The 19634-nt window shown below is 38.5% G+C and overlaps 1 protein-coding gene across 1 annotated transcript in view; it reads left to right on the forward strand.

Annotated features, from left to right (window-relative positions):
- Positions 1-19634, forward strand: part of DISC1 (DISC1 scaffold protein) — a 379838-nt gene that overhangs the window by 290563 nt on the left and 69641 nt on the right. The window contains exon 11 of the mRNA XM_038396820.2: positions 6547-6607. Within this exon, the coding sequence (XP_038252748.1) occupies positions 6547-6607 (61 nt within the window). The remainder of the gene's footprint in view (positions 1-6546; positions 6608-19634) is intronic.

Genomic DNA, 19634 nt, shown 5'->3' on the forward strand with positions numbered 1-19634 from the left:
TACACAAATAGGGGGATAATTACCAAGGTAGCCCAGGAGGGGTGGTGGAGGAGGGAAGGACAAGGCCACACAGCACTTTAAAAGTTTAAAACTTATTGAATGCCAGCCTTCTGTTACTTGGGCAATCCTCTGAGGTGGAGTGGCTGGGTGGCCGGAGGCCCCCCCACAGCATTCTTGGGCGTCTGGGTGAGGAGGCTATGGAACTTGGGGAGGAGGGTGGTTGGTTACACAGGGTCTGTAGCAGCGGTCTGTGCTCCTGCTGCCATTCCTGCAGCTCAACCATACGCTGGAGCATATTAGTTTGATCCTCCAGCAGCCTCAGCATTGAATCCTGCCTCCTCTCATCATGCTGCCGCCACCTTTCAGCTTCAGCCCTCTCTTCAGCCCACCACTTACTGTCTTCAGCCCGCCACCTCTCCTCCCGGTCATTTTGTGCTTTCCTGCACTCTGACATTGTCTGCCTCCATGCATTCGTCTGTGCTCTGTCAGTGTGGGAGGACAGTATGAGCTCAGAGAACATTTCATTGCGAGTGCATTTTTTTCGCCTTCTAGTCTTCGCTAGCCTCTGGGAAGGAGAAGATCCTGTGATCCTTGAAACATTTGCAGCTGGTGGAGGAAAAAAAAGGGACAGTGGTATTTGAAAAGACACATTTTATAGAACAATGGGTATACTCTTTCACGGTAAACCTTGCTGTTAATATTACATACATAGCCATGTGCTTTCGTTACAAGGTCGCATTTTGCCTCCCCCCACCGCGTGGCTAACAGCGGGGAACATTTCTGTTCAGCCATAGGCAAACAGCCCAGCAGGAACGGGCACCTCTGAATGTCCCCTTAAGAAAAGCACCCTATTTCAACCAGGAGACCATGAATGCTATCACTCTCCTGAGGATAATACAGAGAGATAAAGAACGGATGCTGTTTGAACACCAGCAAACATATACACTGCAATGCTTTGTTCTACAATGATTCCCGAGTACGTGCTACTGGTCTGGAGTGGTAAAGTGTCCTACCATGATGGATGGAATAAGGCTGCCCTCCCCAGAAACCTTTTGCAAAGGCTTTGGGAGTTTATCCAGGAGAGCCACAAATGCCAGGGCAAATTAATCATTAAACATGTTGGCTTTTAAACCTTGTATAGTATTTTAAAAGGTGCACTCACCTGAGGTCCCTTTTCCGCCTGGTGGGTCCGGGAGGCAGCCTTGGGTGGGTTTGGGTGGGACTGGCTCCATGTCCAGGGTGAGAAACAGTTCCTGGCTGTCGGGAAAACTAGTTTCTCTGCTTGTTTGCTGTGAGCTATCTACAACCTCGTCATCATAGTCTTCCTTGTCCCCAAAACCTGCTTCTGTATTGCCTCCATCTCCATTGAAGGAGTCAAACAACACGGCTGGGGTAGTGGTGGCTGAACCCCCTAAAATGGCATGCAGCTCATCATAGAAGCGGCATGTTTGGGGCTCTGACCCGGAGCGGCCGTTGGCCTCTCTGGTTTTCTGGTAGGCTTGCCTCAGCTCCTTAAGTTTCATGCGGCACTGCTTCGGGTCCCCATTATGGCCTCTGTCCTTCATGCCCTGGGAGATTTTGACAAATGTTTTGGCATTTTGAAAACTGGAACGTAGTTCTGATAGCACGGATTCCTCTCCCATACAGCGATCAGATCCCGTACCTCCCATTCAGTCCATGCTGGAGCTCTTTTGTGATTCTGGGACTCCATCATGGTCACCTCTGCTGATGAGCTCTGCATGGTCACCTGCAGCTTGCCACACTGGCCAAACAGGAAATTGAAATTCAAAAGTTTGCGGGCCTTTTCCTGTCTACCTGGTCAGTGCATCTGAGTTGAGAGTGCTGTCCAGAGTGGTCACAATGGAGCACTCTGGAATAGCTCCCGGAGGCCAATACCGTCTAATTGCATCCACAGTACCCCAAATTGGACCCAGCAAAACCGATTTCAGCGCTAATCCCCTTGTCGGGGGTGGAGTAAGGAAATTGATTTTAAGAGCCCTTTAAGTCGAAAAAAAAGGCTTCGTCGTGGACGGGTGCAGGGTTACATCGATTTAACGCTGCTAAATTCGACCTCAACTCCTAGTATAGACCAGGGCTGGGATGTTGGAGAAGGCACTCAGTGAAATCTCTTACTATGGTGCATTCTGATATGTGACAAATTCAGAATATGGTAAAGGCTAATAGCCATGGTAACCCCAGCCCCAGAGAGGTATTTCCTGGTCCTGCTTCTGAATGAACAGGTGAGCTAGAGCGAAGTAAAAAATTCCACTTTCCTGAAGTTTCCTGTGGATTTAGGGAGGAACAAGACAACCAGTAGTCCCTATAAATGTAATGGGGGAATGAGCTAGTTAACCAGTCCCAGAAAATCCATTCATTTCCTAGTAATTGTTATTTTGACTTTTTAACATATTTTTGCACAGTTTTTAGAGGGGAAAGTTAAGGTTGGTTCTGAGGTGTAAAATGGTTGAGAGTACAGGAAAGATTATATGGTGGTGGAGATTTCTCAGTCTAGATCTCTTAACTATCATTTCCAAAAAAAGGAGGAGCCATACTGGTTCAAATCTGTGGTCCATCTAAGGTAGTGTTCTGTCCCCAACAGTGGCCAGTGCAAGATGCTTCAGAGGAAGAAAACCTGCACTATGAAATTTTGAAATGATCTCCAAGTTGAAGTTTCTTTTTAAATCCCATCAAGTAAGATTGATTTATACCTTGAAACCTGAGGATTTAAAGCCCTTCCAAACATCTGTTTTCTTTTTAACTCTTATTATTATTACTGGAAAATAACCTTTAAGCTTGGGAAAAAAAGACAGCCTTTCTGGAATATTTTCTCTCTCCTGTGTAATTCACCATTTTCCTTTCTTAATTCTTGCCTTTTCTATAGGGGATTCACCTTCTACTAATGCTTCCCATAGAAATGCACTGGTTAGACTCGGTGCTTCTTCCCACAGAGGATGTTCTTTTGGATTTTCCCTCCTGTGTCCACGGGGTGAAAAATTCCTTGCTGTAGCTCACGAAAGCTTATGATCAAATAAATTTGTTAGTCTCTAAGGTACCACAAGTACTCCTTTTCTTCTTGCTGCTTTGCAATCCAAAATCTTTTGGCTTTTAAAATGTAAAAAGGAATTTTTAAAAAACAAAGCAGCACACGATTAGCTAAACGTATTTGATCTTCTCTATTATACTGGAAGGTCTGCTGAATGAAATGTGTGAACTCATATTCTGAAAACTGGCAAAGCTTCAGTGTATTTGAAGGTTAACTTGAAAAGCCAGTCAAACTTCAAGAGACTACATTTCAACTCCTCAAACCGTATGTCAAGCTGATTTATCAAGCCACAATAACAGTAGCAAGATTTTGGATTGCAAAGCAGCAAGAAGAAAAGGAGTATTTGTGGCACCTTAGAGACTAACAAATTTATTAGAACATAAGCTTTCGTGAGCTACAGTTCACTTCATCAGATGCATACAGTGGAAAATATAGTGGGGAGATTTTATATACACAGCATGAAACAATGGGTGTTTCTATACAGACTGTAACAAGAGTGATCAGGAAAGGTGAGCTATTACCAGCAGGAGAGTGGGGGGGAGGTACCTTTTGTAGTGATAATCAAGGTGAGCCATTTCCAGCACTTTACAAGAACAGCAGGAGGGGAAATAAACAAGGGGAACTAGTTTTACTTTGTGTAATGACGCACATCATGCTGAATCATTTTTCTCCGGATTAAGATTCTATGGGAAAATCCTATTTCTGGTCTCAGCAAATACACTGAAGTCTATTCTTCTATGAAGATTTACACGATTTGTCCCCTTAATTGGCAATAACAGTGAAGCACATCAATCCCCAGAGCATTGGTTGAAAAATAGGCCCTGTTTGCTTTAATTTAAAAATAAACCTTTTCACATGTTCATGCAGTACACGGTCTCATAAATTATTTTCTCTGCCATCATTAAGTACTTTCTGAGCTGCATTTAAGAGACTCATGCATAGATTTTAGCTTGAGTATTCTTGCACTAAATGCTGATGACTAGTTTTTATTAAATTAAAACAAAATCTAGAAATCTGCTGCTTCTCTTGTATTTCCAGTGGATACCATGGATGGTCCAACTGTCTGAAATATTCATGTACTTGCCCTGGTGCTTTTTGAAATTCATTATCAGGAAAGTAACACAAATAAAATTTTAAGTAGTTTTTTTAAAAAATCCTCTCCAGGTCACAGCTCTTTCAATTACATGCACAAGAAAGCAAGGAGGCAATACTAGTCTGCTGTGAGAGGTGAGAGCCACAGTAAGTTTGCATTCTTCTTAATTTAGTTAAAACATTTGGCAGGAGTGTACATGGTATAATGATATGAGGATATTTTCAAAAGAGTGTTAGCATTTAACTGGCCTACTTTGGACTAATGGTGTTCTCTTGTATGTTACTTTTTGTCATTGAATAATGCTGATTTATTAAGCTGTGTGTTTCAAGGGCATTGTAAAATAACAGGTAGAGGCAGGCCTGAACTGTGAAAGCGAAAATTACTGTATCAGATCATGTCCAATTAAAATATGACAAGCAAAGCAGGAGAAGTTGGAAGTAGGGGTTATCTTCAATGTAAGAGGGGAAGTCACTATATTAGTTATAAATAAAGTAAGTGTGAAACAGATTCTCCACCCTTTCTCATACTTCTCCAGAAATTAATATCTATTGACATTTATATCGGGGAAGAAGTTATAATATTTCGTGTTCAAGGGTATGAAAGCAATGGTAACTGAACAAAGAGCATTGCAGCCATACACATTAAAGCTGTTCTTTCTCAAAGTACATGTCAAACCGTAAGTCAAAACATTTGTAACTGACAGATAAAAATAGTTTGAAAAATGCCACGGAGAGCAATGTGAAGCTTTGCAAGAGTATCATCTATAGAAACAGTCATATCTGATTGGCTGAGCCAAGTGAGGCCTTTCATTCAACTTTATGGAATTTATCTGCTTGTCTGCCTTTTAGGTTGTAACTGGTGACCAGATGTCCCGATTTTATAGGGACTGTCCTGATTTTGGGGACTTTTTCTTCTATAGGCACCTATTATCCCCCACCCCCATCCCAATTTTTAACACTTGCTGTCTGGTCACCCTAGTTGTAACCCGATAACATTTGAACACCACATCTAATCAATTCCCAAAATTCAGGGAATCTTCTAGGTATCAGTGGGCAGAACTCTATTGATTTTGGGGGAATTGGAAAACCGGAAGGAAAAAATGGGGTGGGGGTACAACACAGCTCCTGGTATCTGGTTACCACATCCATCATCTTTACATATGTCTGTAATTGTCTGTAAATTACAGAACTTGTTTGATGGCAGCTGTTAATACCTTCCAGCCTAACAGCACCCACCCCCTTTCAGCTCTGTCTGTCCTTCCAATGGACTTAAAATGTTGCCTCCCACCCCCCAGTGACTTCTCTCTGAGACAGAAAAAAAAAATAAATTTAACAGGTTACAAATTGTTGGGAAAATGAAGGGATGCCAGGAGCCCCTGGTGTGTGCAATGAGCTTGGCCTACAGAAGCAACAAAGTGTACAATCCTGTAGTGTATTTGGAGGAATAGTCTATCAAGAATTGATATAGTTTACGTTATCAGTTTAAGAAGTTAAATATTCCCATCTGACCTAGAGACAGTAACTTTGCTTAGAGACAAAAATGAAGAACTGTCTGCCACAGTATGGAAATGTTGATCCACTGGATGCTTCTGTCCTTCAAGAAAGGATTTATATCTCTTTTGCATCTTGTCCAGGTTGGGGCATATGAATATTCAAATAAGGACATTTTAGTGCAGTGCATTATAAATTTGCATAGCATTCACTGAAATGAAGGCTAAAAATATTCCTTCCTTCATGTGGAATAAATGACATACAGCAAACTCTTCAGATTTGAAGTCACTAGGATATAGGTGGACATATGTATATCATCACACACATTTGGTAATGTCCAGGTCCTAGTGTATACTGGAGCTTAGAACATTGTGTGGATTGGGAACAATTTAATTTCCATTAACATTGTTTGGTAGCTTGGGACAGCTTCAGTTTAGTCCCACATATTTCATTAAGTTTTAAAGGGATCTCGAGCACTGACTTGCACAGTAGCTGGGTCCATCTGGCAGGCATCTCCTATGGTAATAGGAGGATCTAGCCCAATTGTTTTACGTGATGAGAAGAATTTACCTATGCCCTCTTTCTTCTCTCCCCACCATCTGCATTACACAGCTGATGTCAGAATTTAGCAATAATAATAAATTAAACACATTAATATCTGCTTTAGACTTTAAGGTTGGGGTAAACATTCAGATCCTAATTTTAATACGAAAAAACTAGTAGAATTCACCTTCAAACTGATACATGTATAATATAGTGTGTAAGGGATGGGATATAAAAAATGTTAAAAAATCAAGAGACATTTTTCACTAATAAATCGATGTATTTTATCTCATCTTGATTCCTTAGTAAATAATAAGAGTAGACAAGTTAAAATTAAATAGCTACAGCACTCCCTAAATTTGACTTTTATTTTGCAGAGACAAATGTGAAGGAAAATGCTGTGAAATTCATGGAGATGCTGGAGGATAAGCTGCATAGGTAAGGATGGCATGGTAGAAACCATTTAAAAAAATCTAAAATATTACTTTATAAATGTAAATGTTGCTTTAGAGTGTTGATGAACACTTTGGAATGTATTTTTTAAAAAATAGCAAAAATCAGAATTTATAAAGGAATATTTCAAAGGGATTTTTTGTTATTAATCTTTCATCTCATCATTCTGAGAATTGTAACAAAATCTTATTTAAAAAAAGTCTACAAAGACTTGGAAGTACCATAAGTTTCTACATTATGGGCCAGATTCATGGCCCTGCTGCAGCTGCTTTGTACTAGTCTGCCAGTGTAAAGTGGCCATATAGAGCCGCATATGCAGTTAGTTGATTCCCCTGGTGTAAGAGTATTCTTCAGGGCATAGACAGGGCATCTACCAAGTCAGCCTACCTCTGACATAGTGGGTGTGACGAGACAGAAGGGGGCATGGTCAGGATATCATTGCATCGCCTCAGCGCAAGCTATTAGAATGACCATAGGCAGCTCTATTTTATGTTGTAGTCCATCCCAGTATCTAGCAGTCCTGGGTTGTGCAGAGCAGAGCATTGATTTGAAACCACTTGCCCCCCCCAGCAGTTGTACACAAAAGCACAAATTAGCTAAACCAGATGATTTCTCCCATCAACTCTGTGTTCTTGTGTATTAAGCAATGATCTACTTAATTTTGAATAGTTCTGAAATATATACTGAAATCTTTCTTTCCTCTCTAGCCCCCACAAACTAATAGAAACCAAGACAACAATATAGCTGTTTTAAGTATATAACCCTATTCCGAATACATATTTTTTAAACTACTGCAAGGATTAATATTTAATCCTCTTGCTATGTGAAGAACTCTTGTGCCTCCCTCAAGGTTTGCCTTGCCTTTCCAAAGCTTATCACCGGTGCTGTGTTGCTGTTGTAATGGGACAATCTGTTAGAATGGACTTTGTTTTAAAGAGGTATTTACATTTTTTAAAGTCTGGCTACAGTCTGTATCATTGATTTGTGTAAAAATCTGCTTTGTACTGCTGGACTGGAATTGAGAATCGTACTTCTACCCATGCAGTATTTACCATAATGGCTGAGGGAAGACTCCAAGTTTTTAGACCTGTTCATATGTGCTTTTGAATACTAAATATTTAGTAAGTTATAGGTTTCATATTTAGCACTAAATCAAAACCATAGTGGAAAATCTTGTTTGTTTAAATTTTCATCAAGAATACAAATTCTGAAAGAAATTCTGAAAGCAACACAGTGATGTTTGAGTTTCATAGGTTGATAGCAACACAACAGATCCCCCAACAAACAAAATCATCTTCGCTTTAACAGTTAAACACAGGGAAAGTCAGAGAAATGTCATTTGCATTTTCTTCTGAGGGAGTTTTATGGTTGTGGGCAGACAATTGTGCTGTTAGTTTTGTAGTTAAATATTCAATTGCTTTAAAGAAATTAAATATTGCATTTGGGTTGTTGGGTTGTCTTATCAACTCAAAACTTTCTTTTTCTGCGTTAATGTTGTTCTAATCCTAGGAATTTTTTTGGTGTGTTTTGTATATGCTGTGTGCTGTTAATGGGTTTTGAAATAGTTTGTGGCATGTGTGTTTGCCCCCCAGCCCCCTTCTCCCAGTACTCATATTTCTGACAGTGAAATTTGTGCTGGAATTAGCGATGCCATCATGCTGGTATTCATCCTGTTTTGGTGAAGTGTGTCATTTCTGGGAAAGGATTGAAAGTTAAACCCTGCTATGGCACTATACTATATATTGGAAGCCCATGCTGTCAAGTCATTTCTTTATCAACAAGGGGTGAACATTTCAAACTGGTTCTAGCAGACTTCAGCAATATACTGTGTTGTAATGCAACATGTTGGAATTGTATGGATAGGTTGCATTCCTTAGTACCATATAGACTTTGCTATGTCTCTTTCAATCTGGATTTTCTATTGAAACTACATTATAGGTCTTAATTTGTTATTAGTTAGAGGTTACTGTCATCAGATTTTACTGAGAACTAAATACATGTAGTTGAAGTTCTACAAGTACGTTCCTGCAGACATATCAGTTCATTTGTCATACATCTTTGACCATTACACCAGCCCTCTGCTCGCTGTCCATCTCCCTGGGATTTAGTAACCATTGCAGACACCTGAGCATCTTCAAAAGCCTACCATTTAAAAAAAAATTAATCTGTCAGAAAAATAGGTTCTCCCAAATGTGGAATCTCTCCCCTGCACCTCTCTCCTTTAATAAAAAAAAACAAAAACAAAAACTATTTCTGTCCAAATCCTAAGATGGGCAAGATTCAGTCCTGCACTAGTGGTAGCTTTTCTGTACATATAAATGTCACAGTTCTAAAAATCTCATATCTCAAGGAACTGCCAGGCTAGAAATGGGAGCTTTATTCATTGGAAAGAGGAGATTCCTGGCTTTTTAATGGTAACAGCACCGACTTCTAAACAGGGATGGGCCTCAGATATCATCTCTTTCAAATCAGGATATATTTAGGTATACAAAAATATTTTAGGTCTTTTTGGAAAGTTTCTAAGGCTCTCTGAGCCCTGCATAAATTGGATTTATGGTAATTAAGGCATCTGATTTTTTATAGAGCCTGGTAAAAAGGGGGGATTAACTGTGTTAAACCTAATTAGGTGGTCCACTGCCCACCCATGTCTATGCCCCTGCTCTTTCAGACATTTTTAATCTGCCTAAAATCAAGGTCAGTTTTTTTTAGCAATAATAAAGCGACACTTGAGTCTGACAGTCAAAAATGCAAAAAATGTAAGGCAAGGCAAGAAGACGAAGTGAAGCAAAAAGTTTGTCATCTTATTTTAAAAAGCTTGAAGTATTGAATAGTGGACATTCATCAGAAAGTATGGACGAGGAAACATCTGAATTTCTCATCACTTACTGAGTTGTGGGGATACCACAACGACTGCAAAAGTTGAACAAATGGACTGTGAAGTGACAATGGAAGTACAAAATATTGGCAATTTTGTCAAAGTAAGGGAAGAAACCTACCCTGAAGACATTGCATTATGGCCAAAATCTGTTTCACTGGATATGATAGAATATTTCTTAGTAAATAAACCGAAAAATGTAGGTAATATGGAAAATTTGAGAAAAGAGTATGAGGTTTCAAGAGGAAAGCAATTTAGAGGTCTTTATGCGTCACATTTTCTGAGGATGAAGAAAAATGACGACAGAAATGAGAATTTGGTTGATTTTTTTCAGAAGCTACTAAGGCAATCTACTGTTATGTTTGCAAATTTTTCCCTGACCATAGTAAAGGAAAACAAACATTCGTTGATGGGCACTCTAATTGGAGAAGTGTTGCAAGACATATTGCTGATCATGAAACTTCCAAAGCTCATATTAATGCTATGTGTAAATTTGCACCAAGGTGTAAATTATCTGGAAGAATTGATTGTTTATTGGCTCAGTTTGAAAAGGAGTGGAGGAAAGTACTGAGACATGTTGTTGCCACATTCAAACTACTGTCTTCTTTGGGACTACCTCTAAGAGGGCATGATGAGTCATCACTGTCAAATAGAAAAGGTAATTTTTTAATCTGCCTTGAATATCTTAGTGAATTTGATGATTTTCTCAAAGACCATTTGAAAAAATCAGTATTGTGGTTCAGGGAAGACCAACTTTTAAACACACCAAACCTACAATGAATTCGTCATTATAATGGCAAAGAGGCTCAGAAACCAATCCACTGATGAAGTAAAGGATGCCAAGTATTATTCCATAATAGTCGATTCAACACCAGATGTGAGTCATGTAGACCAATTAACATTAATTTTAAGATATGTGACCGGCAATTGTGAATTTGTAGAGTGATTTCTTTGTTTTGGCCAGCTAAAGTCCCACACTTTTGAATGTCTAGAGACATCTGTTTTGGAAATCATTGCAAATTTAGTGTTGGACATCAAAAATTGTTGAGGGCAGAGCTTTGATAACGCCACACATATGGCAGGAAAATATTCAGGTCTACAGGCAAGACTGAACAATGGAAGCCCCTCTGCTTTATTTATACCATGTTCCAGCCATTCCTTAAATTTAATCTGCAACACTGCAGCCGCATCTTGTGAGGGAGCAACACATGTTTTTGACTTTGTTCAAAATGTGTATGCCTTTTTTTCGGTTTCCACACATCGGTGGAGTATGCTACAATCATGCTTGGAGCAGGCAAATGAAAAACATTTGACAATCAAAAGACTTTGTGATATCAGGTGGTCTGCTCTTTCAGATGCTGTTTTGCCTTTGAAAATGAACTAGGATGATGTAAAGAAAACCTTATTAGACATAGCCATATCAAATTCTGAAAAAAACACATGCGAAAACACTTAAAATCCTTAGCAGAAAAGTTTGAAAAGTACAATATTGTTGGTTTTACTCTTTTGTTGAACCATTTACTTCAAAGAATTAATGTCATCAGCAAATCATTGCAAAAGATCAGTACAAATTTATTGAATGCTGCACAATTGGTAGTCTCAGTGAAAAGTTTTGTTATGGAAGTTTGAAATGACTATAGCTCCATGGAAGCAGAGACACTACCATTAACAGAAAATTTAGGTTCCTCTGGTATATCTGATGAGAAGCATAAAAAAATCAAGAAGTTAATATTCGATGTAATGAGAGACAATGAAATCAGTTTAAAAGGGAAAGAGAAGGAGGAGGGTGGTGAAGCACTGGAATGGGTTACCTACGGAGGTGATGGAATCTCCATCATTAGAGGTTTTTAAGGCCCGGCTTGACAAAGCCCTTTCTGGTGTTGGTCCCGCTTTGAGCAGGGGGTTGGACTACATGACCTCCTGAGGTCTCTTCCAACCCTAATCTTCTATGATTCTGTGATCATCGTTGAGACCGTCCATGTTGTTTGGGACACAATAATAGTGCAATTGCTGAGTAGAGGTGAATCTCTAAAGAAAACTGAGTTATTTTGCGTGTTTTTTGATAGAAGTATGGACGAAAATGCTAACAGCCAGTAAGAAATTTAGTGAATTCTACTGAGAGGACATAGACACATACCTTTTTGAAGATGAAGTGAAACATTTCATTCATTTTATTGAAAATTATGAGGTCTGTGCTTCGAGATTACCAGTTGATTTGTATAGACTTGTACATGATGGTTTGCAGGCAATCTTTCCAAATGTGGAAACCATTCTCAAAATATTTTTAACATTGCCTGTCACAAATGTTTCTGCTGAACATTCTTTTTCTGTATTGAAACGAGTTAAAATTTATTTGTGAAATACGATGAGTTAGGAACATTTGACAAGTTCGGCAATATTGACAATGGAAAGTGCCTCTTTACAAAATATTACTTGCGATGACTTAGCTTTTTTCCTACACTTTTTCTTTACAAAATTATCTAAATAAATATATTTTTTTCAAATTGAATAAGCTTCTTCAGAGGAAGTTAACTTCTATTTTTTCCATTCATGCGTCATCTATACTTTTTATTTTTACACATTTTTCAAGTTAGCATAATGCAAATACAAGCTTTCATCTAGACCAGAAGTTCTCAAACTGTGCTCCGAAAACTCCATTCAGGTGGAGCGAGGAAAGGTTATTAAGGTTTTTTTTATAAAGCGCTCTTATCCAAAGCACTTTATAATAGTTAGCTAATGGTACAAACAACATTTGGAAAGGTCATGATGTGGTCCCTTGAGACCCTCAGCAATTTTCAAGTGGTCTATGGAAAAAAGTTAGACTACAAAAACAATCAAAGTGCCTCACTTTGTTTTCATTTACTTCCTATTTATAATATAGGAGGTAGATGAAGAAAAAAAGAATGAAAAATGGGGGAGATAAGACAGAATGTTCTTTTTCTTTGCTGGATCTCTAGGGTGGGGCCTCAAAAATGAAGCTGCGCAGAGGGCCCCACTAACTCTAAATCCGCCACTGCATTCAGCAGTGTTCATTTTATCTTTATAATGGCTTTTGTCAACTCCTGGACACAGTACAGGTAATGATAGCAGTCTTACTTTGGTGCAAGGCTGTGCTCATTTGTGTAGCTGCTTGCTTAATGGAGCATGAACAGTGAGTATTTTTAGGATAACTTGCACTCATATTTATTAAAAGAGCAACAGTCTAACACAGCATGTTTCACCTGATTGAATATATCTGCAAGTGATTAGTTGTACTTCAAGATGTTTACCCTTCCTCCCTGTCCCTTTTCAGTGATCCTTCTCACAAAGGTCTCCTTAGACAGGAGGTACAATCCCTTCTAACCCTAGGGGACACTGAACCTGTTCCACCAAACTTTGAAGAGAAAGGATTTTATTCCAGGTACTTCCTCAACCCCAATAAAAGTGGAGGGTGGAGACCAATTCTGGACCTCAGGACCTGAATTTGACTAGTTCAGAACAAATTTGGCTGTAGTCCAGCTGTTCAGACTATCAGTACTTAGTCATTTTTACATAATGTACATGATCAATACAGGGGGGTCAGCAGTGCAGTGTTAGGCTTGCTGAAATGAAAAGGAACACTGGAGTGGTTACAGGCCTCAACTCTAATTTTGATGAGTGTTTAAGGGAGTTTACAAAATCAAATATAAATTAGGATGTTTTCATGACTATAATTTATTGAATCCGTTTGGGGGATTTAAAATTGTTCCTTATAAGATTGGAAACAGAAACTTATCCTGGCTTTCTGCTAATGCATGAAAACCAGAAAGTGATGCTGAGTAGAAGCTGACTAGTCTACTTTCACTATGCAAGCTGAATAAATAAAAATATAAAAATTCACACTTGCATAAATGGGTAAATATGGCTAAGATTTTCACACCTAGTTGCCTAAAGATAGGCCATTAAGACCATATTTAGAGACACAAATAAGTGGCCTGAATTTAAAAAGTGCTGAGCATCCCGTAACTCCTATTGACTTGAATGGGAGTTAAGGTGTTTGTCTCCATCTGTTACAAGGGACTGGATTGGGCTCTCCTGTAGAAAAATCCATGACAAGAACAGGAAAATATAAATTCCCCTCACTGAGTTCCCCATATATCATGTGGTTTAAGGAGAAGAATTTGCCTAACCAAATATTGGGCAGAGGGGTTTGTTCTCTGAAGTATGGATATCCAGAAACTGCAGGGAAATTGCAAGGTTCCTAGGCTATCCTCAGAGGGTAGAGTCATGATATCCATACAGAAGAACAGCCCCTCTGTGTTATGTTCTCCTGATCCCACCAAACCACTCCTTGCACTTTACTTTCCTCTCTGAGGGAATTTTAAAACTTACCACATGGTGAGAGTCTGCCATGGGATGATGCCATGTAGAGTGACCTTCCCCAGGCTCCTCACCCACCCTGTCCAGCCTTACCCACATAACACATGGAGCCTGGGGGAATGATGTTACCATGGCTCCTCTCCCAACTTCATGTGTTTTCCAGTCACTGTTGCACAGTATTCTGAACACCTTTCATCTCTGTACATAGAAGCGGAGGTAACAGTATGTCCCATTGTTATTGGATATGATTTGTATCTTACCAGTGTTCACTAAATGTTACACACCATGTAAGGATCACGCTTTTCACCAACCGTTAGAACAAGTAAAGATTTTAATTATAAAATCACCCTTTTTGCAAGAATGTTACAGAGAGCCATGGGATCTGTATGCTACAGGGGGAAATATTGCACGGAATAGAAGACGCTCATTTACTCTGGTAATAAGGGACATATAAAAAGAAAAGGAGTACTTGTGGCACCTTAGAGACTAACAAATTTATTAGAGCATAAGCTTTCGTGAGCTACAGCTCACTTCCCTAGAGCTATCAGAAAAATATGCATGGGGATGTGGGGTAAAGGATATGTACTTTGGAAATGAAGCTGATGATTTCCTAGAATATGGTGTTTTTAATTTATCGGAAATTCTCATCTTCAGTGGGATAAACCCCTTGAGACACTCCCTCTGTGTTCAGTAAGCATCCTCTGTTCAGGGACTAGTTATGATTAATTACAACCACATTGCATTCCATAATATTCTGAAAATTAAAAATATCTCAAAACAGTATTAAAATTATTACACTATTGTACATATTCTGTCATTGTATATGTCACATAGCATGGCCTTAATAAAACTTGCTTCAAGTGAGCTGTAGCTCACGAAAGCTTATGCTCTAATAAATTTGTTAGTCTCTAAGGTGCCACAAGTACTCCTTTTCTTTTTGCGAATACAGACTAACACGGCTGCTACTCTGAAACCTGCAATTAATATAGGTTCCTTATTACTTTTCCATGATTTTTCATGTCTTGTCCGAAATTCGGATGCAATTATTTGACAATCATGCTGCGATTCAGATAGGGCCTTAGTTATGCTTTCTCCGCTTTTCACATCTATATTACTGTTTCTGAGTATAGAATAGAGCATATAAAAGTAAAAACAAAAACACCTCACACGATGGGCCAAAAGCTGTAAACTATTATTTGTCTGAGTAGTCCCTACCCACCTGAAGAGAGCCACTGACTTCAATGGGACCACTAGTGTCCATAACTATGTTAATTTCTGTAACTAAGCTTTGCAGGGTTAAGTCCCATATAACTATCTTTTATATTGAAAATCTAGTATACTAGTAGCAATTGCTGTCATAAAAAGTGACATACATAACTTACAAAATAGGTTTATGATATGGATAGAAGAGGACACCTTTTAGTGGCATCTGAAAGCATTCTGATACAGAAATATTTTACTGTGATTTAAAAATTCTCTGATATTAAAACGTTGTTTAGACAGTTATCTGCAGCTGATGAGCTCCAAAAAAAGAACAAAACAAGTTGGCTCCTAAAATACTGATCTAAAAAGCCTTGAAGTGCTGCTAAAGCCACATTGAGAAGATTGAAAGCCATTCTATGGAGAATCAATACTGCTTTTTTTGTATTACATATTTTCTTTATTTTCGTTGCTTTGTTCTATCCTCATCTTGTGTGAGATGGTGTCATGAAAATAGGATTTTTTTCTTACAGGCTCATCTTCTCATGATGTTCATTTCTAACCTGAAATAGAATCCTCTGTTTGTGACATTACAATTGCTTGCTGTGGAAAAGTTTATGATGTCATGAATTGAAGGATTATCATTTCAAGTAGGTAAACAGCAGCAAGAGCATATGAACTCATAAATAATAAAAATCTTGTTTTCATATGGATTTCTTTCGGAGGAAAAAATTGTAGTAATCTAGGATATATTTGCAGAGTTGTTTTCCCTTTCCTGTTCACAAATTATTTACAAACTTTTATAACTGTTCAACTAACTTATTATATGAATCATTCCAAATAGCCAATAAAGTACTTCCTGTGTGAGCATTCTTTGGAATATTTATTCCTGCAAATGTTCATGACATTTTTTGTTTCCATAAACATTCTTGTGAATAAAAGCTCTCTCATCCAAATGTTTACAAAAAAGGGGGTTATGAATAGTGACAAAGCGAATTTGTAGGTTTTATTCACAAGAATATTCTTGAATAATTTTTGCTGTATTTGCTTGGCCTAATTGAGGAGGTATCACCTGTTCTTTAAATCAACTTTGAAAACTAAGTGTTGTAAAAACAAATGTGAACCCACTTAAATATGAGTCATTCTTTCTTTCTTTTTTTCTGTTTTGAAAACTTCTCTCCCCACCCCATTTTCCTACCTTTATTTCCAGCAATTTGATTTCAAACTCAGTTTAGTTCTTCTGCATATAGGGCTTCCTATTTCTCCTTCTTGTCTTTCTTCTATTTGGTTATTTTTCTTTCTTTCCTCCTTGTGTTTCTGCTTGTCTTCTGTATCCACTTCTTCTTTTTGTCTCCATTTTCTGGTTTAGATTTTCTCCCTTGCATCTTTACATGTTTTCATTTTGTTATATTTCCTCCTCTGTGCACATCACTGAGGGGAAAATATAGATGCATATAAGAATAGGCTTACTTCACAGAAAGCGTGGTCTCACCTTCATTACTTGCCTATCCTTAGGGCCAGGGTGGAAAAAAATTGGTGATTTAGAGTCTGGCTAGTGAGTCTTGCCCACATTCTCAAGGTCTAACTGATTGCCATATTTAGGGTCGGGAAGGAATTTTCCCCCGGATCAGATTGGCAGAGACCCTGCAGGTTTTTTGCCTTCCTCTGCAGCATGGGGCACAGATCATTTGCAGGTTTAAACTGGTATAAATGGTGGACTCTTTGTAACTTGAAGTCTTTAAATCATGATTTGAGGACTTCATGAACTTAGCCAGACGTTAGGGTTCTATTACAGAAGTGTGTAGGTGAGGTTTTGTGGCCTGCATGTGCAGGAGGTCAGACTAGATGATCATGACGGTCCCTTCTGACCTTAGTCTATGAGCTAATTTAAACCCTATCATCTGTGTGTATAGTTGGGATTATGTTTTCCAATGTACATTACATTACTTCGCAGTTATCAGCACTGAATTTCATCTACCATTTTGTTGCCCTCTCACCCAGTTTAGTCAGATCCCTTTGTAACACTTTGCAGTCAGCTTTGGACATAACTTTCTTGGGTCATTGTGTGTTGTCAGCAAACTTTGCCACCTCTCTGTTCACCTCCTTTTCCAAATCACATATGAATATGCTGAACAGCACTGGTCCTAGTACAGATCCTTGGGGGGGCCCCATTTTCTACCTCTCTGCATTTTGAAAACTGACCATGTATTCCTACCCTTAGTTTCCTATCTTTTAACTAGTTACTGATCCATGAGAGGATCTTCCCTCGTATCCCATGACTGATTACCTTGCTTAAGAGCCTTTGATAAGGGACCTTGTCAAAAATTTTCTGAAAGTCCAAGTACACTACATCACCCTTTTCCACAAGCTTCTTGACTCCCGCCGAGAATTCTAATAGAGTGTGAAGGCAAGATTTCCCTTTACAAAAGCAGTGTTGACTCTTCCCCAATGTATAATGTTTACCTACGTGTCAGATCATTCTGTTCTTTATAGTTTCAACCAATTTACGTGGTACTGAAGTTAGGCTTACTGGCTTGTTATTGCCAAGATCGCTTCTGGAGCCTTTTATAAAAATTGGCATTACATTAGCTACCTGCCAGTCATCTGATACAGAGGCTGTTTTAAGCCCGAGGTTACATACAACAGTCAATAGTTCTCCAATTTCATATTTGAGTTCCTTCGAACTGTTGGGTGAAAACCATATGGTCCTGGTGACTTATTACTGTTTTATTTATCAATTTGTTTCAAAACCTCCTCTACTGAATCTCAATCTGGGATGGTTTCTCAGATTTTGTCATCTAAAAAGACTGGCTCAGGTTTCGGGAACTCCATCACATCCTCTGTAGTGAAGACCAATCAAATAATTCATTTAGCTTCTCTGCAATGGCCTTGTCTTCCTGGAGTTGTCATTTAGCATCTTAATCCTCAGTGGCCTCACTGATTGTTTTAGGAGGCTTCCTGATTCTGAAGTACTTAAAATTCTTTTTGCTGTTAATCTTTTGTTAGTTGCTCTTTAAATTCTATTTTGGCCTGCCTAATTATACTTTTACACTTGACTTGTCAGAGTTTATGTTCCTTTGTTCCTTTCTATTTTCCAAAGTAGGATTTACTTACAATTTTTAAAGGATGTCTTTTTGCCTCTACCTGACTGTTTTACTCTGCTGTTTAGCTATAGTGGCATCTTTTTGGTCCTCTTACTTTTTTTTTTAATTTGGGTTATACAGTTAGTTTGAGCCTCTTATGGTGTATTTAAATGGTTGCATGCAGCTTGCAGGCATTTCACTTTTGTGACATTTCCTTTTAATTTCCATTCAACTAGCTTCCTCATTTTTGTGAAATTCCCCTTTTTAAAGTTAAATGCTACTGTGATGGTTTTTTTGGTATCCCCTCACCCCAAGAATGTCAAATTTAATTACATTATTGTTGCTGTTATCAAGTGGTTCAGCAATATTCATCTCTTCGACCAGACCCTGTGCTCCATTTAGGACTAAATCACTACATTGGTCCATTACTAGGTGGAAATGGTAGAACTATCAATAATAATGCAGAAAATGCTGAATTGTTCAATAAATATTTCTGTCCTGTATTTGGGGGGGAAGCAGATTATGCAGTCCAATCATATGGTGACGACAACTCTTTCCATTCCACTAGTATCTCTGGAGGATGTTAAACAGAAGCTACTAAAGTTAGACTTTTTTTAAATCAGCAGGTCCGGATAACTTGCATCCAAGAGTTTTTAAAGAGCTGAGTGAGGAGCTTGCTGTACCATTAATGTTGATTTTCAGTAAGTCTTGATGCACTGAGGAAGTTCCAGAAAACTGAAAGAAAGCTACTTTTGTGGCAGTTTTTGAAAAGGGCAAACAGGATAAGCCAGGTAATTATAGGCCTATGAGCCTGACACTGATCTCAGATAAAATAATGGAGCAGTGGATATGGGACTCAATTAATAAAAAACTAAACCAGGGTAAGGTAATTAATGCAAATAAACATGGTTTTATGGAAAATAGATCCTGTCAAACTAACTTGCTATCTCTTTTTGATGAGACTACAAGTTCGGTTGAGAAAGGTAATAGTGTGGATGTAATAGACTTCAGTAAGGCATTTTATTTAGTACCACAGGATATTTTGATTAAAAAACTAAAACAAGATAAAATTAACATGGTATCTTAAATTAATTAAAAATTGGTTAACTGATAGGTCTGAAAATGTAACTGTAAAAGAGAATCATCATAGAGTGGGGTCTGTTTTGTGAGGGTACTACAGGGATCATTTCTTGGTATGGTGCTCTTTAACAGGTTTATCAGTGACAATATAAAATATAAAGTCATGACTGATGAAGTGTGCAGATGACACAAATCTTGGGAGTGGTAAATAATGAAGAGGACAGGTCACTGGTTCAGAGTGATCTGGATTGCTTGTTAAACTGGGTGTTTGTTAGAGAAGGCAAGGTCAAAGATATTCACCTTACCCTGGGGGCGGAAGATAGTGATGTTTCTGATATTCCTTAGTCCCTGTTGGAGTTCATTCCACAGTTTTGGACTGCCCCCCAAGAAATTTATCTCTCTTACACAGACAAACTTTAACCTCCTGGTAGAAAGT

This window comes from Dermochelys coriacea, chromosome 3 (assembly GCF_009764565.3).
Source record: "Dermochelys coriacea isolate rDerCor1 chromosome 3, rDerCor1.pri.v4, whole genome shotgun sequence".
In the NCBI taxonomy this organism is placed as follows: domain Eukaryota; kingdom Metazoa; phylum Chordata; order Testudines; family Dermochelyidae; genus Dermochelys; species Dermochelys coriacea.